The sequence below is a fragment of the Lepeophtheirus salmonis genome, chromosome 13 (genome assembly GCF_016086655.4).
Source record: "Lepeophtheirus salmonis chromosome 13, UVic_Lsal_1.4, whole genome shotgun sequence".
NCBI lineage: Eukaryota > Metazoa > Arthropoda > Copepoda > Siphonostomatoida > Caligidae > Lepeophtheirus > Lepeophtheirus salmonis.
In genome coordinates, this window is record NC_052143.2 from 38,500,217 (window position 1) to 38,506,932 (window position 6,716).

The 6,716-nt window shown below is 32.2% G+C and overlaps 1 protein-coding gene across 1 annotated transcript; it reads left to right on the forward strand.

Annotated features, from left to right (window-relative positions):
- The first annotated feature begins 239 nt into the window (after positions 1–239).
- On the forward strand, positions 240–2,634 carry AP-2mu (adaptor protein complex 2, mu subunit). Its single transcript, XM_040723084.2, has one exon. It carries the CDS (start codon positions 1,128–1,130, stop codon positions 2,415–2,417), a length of 1,290 nt encoding a protein of 429 aa, XP_040579018.1. The 5' UTR covers positions 240–1,127; the 3' UTR covers positions 2,418–2,634.
- Positions 2,635–6,716: the final 4,082 nt, after the last annotated feature.

Below are 6,716 nucleotides of genomic sequence, written 5' to 3' on the forward strand. Positions count from 1 at the left end.
GGATTTACAGGGAGTCTTTGCATAACGAAGTTATGCAAAAAATCAAAATTCCGTATCAAATACGGAATCTGCGATAAACAAGGGGGAATATTTTAGTCCTAACATCCCTTGGGATATGCATTTAGTAGAGAGAATTTTTTTTAGAAATTGGATAAATAACACTACATATGAGTGAACTTGACGCTATGCGAGGACCCCCTGTGCGTACAATATTATTTTAAAACTTCCAGCTCATTGAACTTTTAAAGACTGCTGTTCAATGTCAGTCAGCAATCATTTTTGTCTAATCTTTAATATATCTAATCATAATAAATGGTATTATGGACATAATAGATTTTGAACCAAATAAGAATGCCCGATTTTAGCAGATTTTAATTCAAATTATTACTAAATACAGGTGATTGTGAGTGCAAAACTGGGTTTTTATGATATATTATTAGATATTATCTAGTATAATGGTTGCTAAAAAGGATATTGAATGAACCAGATAATATTATGATTATGACTTAAAATGAAATGTTTCGTCCCAAACGACTAAATAGTAGTATTATTAGAGATGTGAAAATGGTCGAAAGCCTCTACAGAATACAAACTCCCAAGATATTATACTCTAATTAACCATTTCTAAAGGTATAGCGAGCAAGGATCACTATAGTCTTGATATCAAACAAAGTTGCCAACGATATCTACATTTCTTTTTGATTTACATTTACGACTCGAGGATTTGGACCATTTAAGCGTAGTAGTGAATGAATCCAAAAAAGAGGCCTTTAATATTATAATGAATGCAGTTGAAAAAGGAGTGAAAAGGCTGATTTCTCTTTCTTTAAGGGGGAGGTGTAAGCTGTTGGAGTGGTGCGTGCGCCTAGCTGCTCCAGCCTCCGAGCTAGCAGAGCAGAGGAAGAAACTCGTGAAAGAGAGAGAAAGAGAAAGAAGGAGGTGTAGGTGGGGAGAGGGAGGGGGAAGGAGGAAGAGAGAGGGAGAGAGAGGGAGGGAATGATACAAGAGGAAGAAAGACTGGAGCTAAGCAGAAGAATTGGAAGGTGGAAGCTAAGGAAGAGAGGGAGTAAATCAATCCGCTGGATTCCCCATCTCTACTGCTCACGAATTTTGCATTATAGATTAGGATGATTGGGGGACTTTTCATCTACAATCACAAAGGAGAGGTCCTCATATCCCGTGTCTACCGTGATGACATCGGGCGAAATGCCGTGGACGCTTTCCGTGTGCATGTGATCCACGCTCGGCAGCAAGTGCGTTCCCCTGTGACCAACATAGCCCGCACCTCCTTTTTCCACATCAAGAAGTCCAACATTTGGCTGGCGGCCGTGACGAAGCAGAACGTGAACGCGGGAATGGTGTTTGAGTTCCTCCTGAAAATGTGTGTGGTGATGGAAGCGTATTTCGGAAAGATCTCAGAGGAAAATGTCAAAAACAACTTTGTTCTCATCTACGAGCTTCTGGATGAACTCCTGGATTTTGGATATCCTCAAAACACGGATACTGGGATTCTCAAAACATACATCACTCAGCAGGGCATCAAATCCGGGTCCAAGGAGGAGCAGGCGGCCATCACTTCTCAAGTCACGGGCCAAATTGGATGGCGTCGTGAAGGGATTAAATATCGGAGAAATGAATTGTTTCTGGATGTGCTAGAGTATGTGAACCTCTTAATGTCGCCGCAGGGGCAAGTTCTCTCCGCTCACGTTGCGGGGAAAGTCATGATGAAGTCTTATTTGAGTGGGATGCCGGAATGCAAATTTGGAATCAATGATAAAATCACTTTAGAGACGAAAGGAAAAGATACCAATAGCTCTACTAAGAGCACCATTGCTATTGACGACTGCCAATTTCATCAATGCGTCAAGTTAAGCAAATTTGAGACAGAACATGCCATTTCCTTTATTCCACCAGATGGAGAGTATGAATTAATGCGCTACCGAACAACCAAGGATATTTCCTTACCCTTCCGAGTGATTCCCATTGTGCGAGAAGTAGCAAGAACGAAACTAGAGGTCAAAGTCGTTCTCAAATCTAATTTCAAACCCTCTCTTCTTGCTCAGAAAATTGAAGTCCGTATCCCAACTCCTTTAAATACATCAGGGGTACATCTATTGTGCATGAAGGGTAAAGCAAAGTATAAGGCTTCTGAGAATGCCATCGTATGGAAAATTAAGAGGATGAATGGACTTAAAGAATCTCAAATCTCGGCAGAGATTGAGCTTCTACAAACTGATAGCAAGAAGAAATGGACACGGCCTCCAATATCTATGAATTTCGAAGTTCCATTTGCTCCCTCTGGATTTAAAGTTAGATATTTGAAAGTGTTTGAACCTAAACTCAATTACTCTGATCATGATGTTATTAAATGGGTTCGATACATTGGAAGATCTGGTCTCTATGAAACTCGTTGTTAGAAATGAATAATATGTATGAGAGCTAATTTGAAACTTTTAGTGAATCATTATTATATAATTAATTACTTACTATTATTACAATACAAGTCTACTCAATTTTTATTTTACGATTGTAATAATATTTGTTTTCTGTTCATTCCAATCAATATGATCAATATGTCATTTAAAAAATATATATCTATTCAAGGCGGTTTAATAAACAAACGCTCACCCTTAATGTCGAGTTATTCCATCAATTATTTTTTTTAGATTTACTCTATTCTTACAAAATGTTATCAAAATTACTGTTTTTCTTACTTACTGGATCAGTTTTAATTTTGTTACATTTTGTGTTCCATCTTTAGTCTCGTTTTTATTTCCCCAAGAAAGGAAATGATAAGTTTTATTCAGAGGGAACATTAAAAAAAATCGTCATTTAAAAAATATATAGCTAAAGAAATTAACATTTAAAATCTCATAAAGGGAAGTTCAGTGTGAAAATAAGGAGGCAGTCCCATAATAACCCCAAGAACCATATGCTTTGGTAAGTTGATTTTTTTGGAGGGCATGCAAATTTTGATTAAATATTTGAGAAAACATTTTCTTGACGTCATTTTTTAAGTGAAAACATACCCCAAATATATCATGAATATTAATAGTTTCCTCATGATTGGAGGGGGGATTGTCTTCTCATCTCCTATGCAAAGGACGGATATTCCAAATTCTTGGAGGGACCAGGTCTGTAATTATAACTTTCCGTCGCCTGTAGACTAGCTTTGAGATGCGGTTTTTATCCCTTGAAATTTAAAATGACTTTGTATTTATCAAAACTCCAAATAGTAATTAGTTACTTTTTTAAACAATTTATTATTACCCTGAGTAATCCCATTTAAAAATAAAAGATCATTAAGCACAAACATTTAGAATGCAGTTAAAACTAGAATGAACACTCGGTAAAGCGCAAACCTCCACCTATGATCATTTTAACTAAATTGGATTTTTTTTCCTTTATGAAGCATCTTTATTAAACCTCCATAATAATACCAATTGGAGGTCTGTGTCTCAATGTGTCACAAAGTTATGGTCGATTATGCATTTTTAATTAACCTCTTGTGTGACCTTGCTCTTTACCTCTCAAAATTTAATGGCCTCTTGCTGTGACTATATATAATCTTCGTACCAAATTAGATCAAAATTTATCTGAAACTTTTGCGGTAATCCTGTTGACTAACAAACATAGGGAATAACATAATCTCCAATCAACTTCGTTGTGGAGGTCATTCTACAGTTTTAGTACAGTAATTTTATTATTATGTTTATATTTCAGTGGGGAAGGGGGGAGAACAAACATTTTTTTGACAGGAATGTCCCCCCGTAGTTATGGGCCAGTAAAATAAAAAGTAATATTTTTTTTATTCATCCAAAGTTGGATATTTAACCTACAATAGTTATTAATATATACATTAATAACTTTTCAATTCAGTAATTACCCAAGTACAGTAATAAAAAAAGTTATAAAAAAACAGAAATTTCAGAATTACTAATTCAATAGTATATCATAGTATATATAAAGTATGTTCGAACACACTTTCTATTAATATAACTTAATTCAAAGTAAAAACGTACTTTAAGTATGAAAATTCGTATTCAATTTAATTCCGAATATAATATTACCTAATTATTATTCCTTTCAGAATACTGACTTCAGAAAGAATAATGAAACTACTCAGATAATTTTGGAGTGATTGGATCTCAATTTTGCTCCACTTTCTCTTGAGAACCCTTTTTAAGTACTAAATACTTTTGAAAAAAATATTAAGTCTAAGTTTACAGGAGGGGAACTTCCTGTTGTAGTGTATTTAGCAAACTAATACATAGGTAATTTATCAATTATAAATGTTGTGTACAAGTTACAAGGAAAAAATGAGATGAACAATTTTAAACGAAGGATTTATAGTATTTGGGATGAAAAACAGGGACAAATTGAATATTCTATGGATGATCCATCTATTGATGCTGTAATTTTTGTCTATTTTTATAAAAATGACTAAAATATAAGTATTCTGTGGCATACTTTAGAGTTTAAATACACACAGTTATATTATTCATAAATACATAGTAATTAGACTGACCAATGTTTTAGTTAAATAATACATTTTAAGACGAAGGGATTGCAACTTGTACAAATTTCTTACACAAGTTGCAAGTTGTACATAACATATATAATATGTCGTAAATTGTACAAGTTGCTATCCAAAAAATGAGATAATAATTTAGGACATATAAGATTAGGATAATACTATAATTGGAAGGTCGATGTAGTAATTGTGCCATGTTTGATTTTATTATTAATTGACCGGAAGTGTGGAGTTAAAACTCTAGATTCGATTCGGACTTAAGTCCATATTTTGAAACATGCGATTCGCTTTGATTTCACATTGGAGACTTGACTTGAACTCAATACCTATTTAATACTTAAATAAAGAAGAGTCTAAACACTACTATAGAACCTTATATTATAATTATAGACTCAAAAGAAATATAAGATCTCGATGAAAAGTAATAAGAACATGAGGCTCGACAATGAATTTCAGCATAAGGGCTTTACCCACCTCTGCCAATTGATAAGTACATCATATTCCATGGCACTTTATAAAAGTAAAATGCCCAGAGTAATACAATTAGCACTCGTAAATACATAATAAATCCGTAATTAAAATTATAAAAATGAAATGATAGCAACAATTGATAATACATAATAATCAAAATGACTCATGTCGTCATTACTCTAATTTGATTAATCGATGTTTTGTACAAGTTACAACTTGCACAAATAATATATATTAGACATTTTTCATCCAGTATAATATGTAAACGGATAATTTTGTTCAAATTTTCCGAGGTGGTAACTGACTTAATAATATATCAGTTACTTTGATTTTGTATTTTGGCTATGTCTGTGGTACACACTTTCAATGCTATAGAATCAATCTCTGGGAAGCTACAATTAAAATAAGGACATAATATCCTGATTTTTGTAGGGTTTGAAAAACGTCGATAATAAAACTTGAAGCAGGCATAGCCAAGGTCCAATGGCAAAATCAAAGTATTTAGTAATTTTATACTTGAAAAAATGTGAATATCAGTTTGCATACGTTAAAAATAACAAGTCAAATTCGAAGAGGTCTAATGATCTGTTCTGTACAAGTTGTTACTTGTATGATAAAATTGTACAAGTTGCAACAAAAAATGATATAAATACTTTTAAATGATGGATTTACAATATTTGGGATAGGGATAGTGTAATAATTGAATATTCAATGGATGATTGATACATTATTGGTCTAGTTTTTGACTATTTTAATACAAATGACAAAATATGATTATTATAAAGTTCAAAGGTCCAGTCATAATACTCATAAATACATAATAACCATGAAATTTTAATGGATAAAAATGAAATTATAGTATTAATTAGTTGTTGGTTACTAGAAGGATCAATGTTGTAATTGAATAATGCATGTTAAGACGAATAAATTGAAACTTGTACAATTTGCTTATACAAGTTGCAACTTGTACATACATGACAACATTACAAATTATACCAAACACATATACATATAAATGTAGCATCGCTTCACATCTAATATCGATACAGATATCAATATTTCTCCCTATAAGTATAGAGGGTTTTCACTGGACGTCAGCATTGTTAATGTAGGCTATTTTGAGAGCATAAACAGCCAAGTTTTACATAAATGAAAAAACCATTTTTTCATTCATATTAAAAAAAATAGGGTGAACTATTGGATGTCAAAATAGGACCAACAAATATAAATTTGATGGCTTGTTTTACTTCATATCTGACCCTCAAATCTATTAAAATATGTTATTACATCGTTATACAATCTAAATTCCATATTGTAGATAAAAAATAACTATTAAAATGGAAATAATAAGATATTTTTCTCTACTTATCCTATTTACTTGTCAATAATCGATCCAAAAATTGTACAAATCTAGCCATTTTTAGTACATATTACTTTCATTTAATTCAAATATAACTGTCTATAATTGGCATAAAGTATTATTCAATGCAACTGTTTAGTATTTTTTTTATTCTTCTGGATTTAAAGTTAGATATTTGAAAGTAAGATTTATTAAAAATTTGTCAATTTTATTTCGTAAAAAAATCAACTTAGAGACCACAAAATGGCGTTTCCTGAACGTTGTAAAAACAAAGAAACAAGATTGATAATAATTTTTTTTTTACCATTAATTACAATGTGATCAATAGACACCTTTAATAAAACAAATCAA

Bases quoted from the DNA above. Each gene is read 5' to 3' on its own strand.
- AP-2mu (XM_040723084.2), top strand. From the start codon at position 1,128: ATGATTGGGGGACTTTTCATCTACAATCACAAAGGAGAGGTCCTCATA.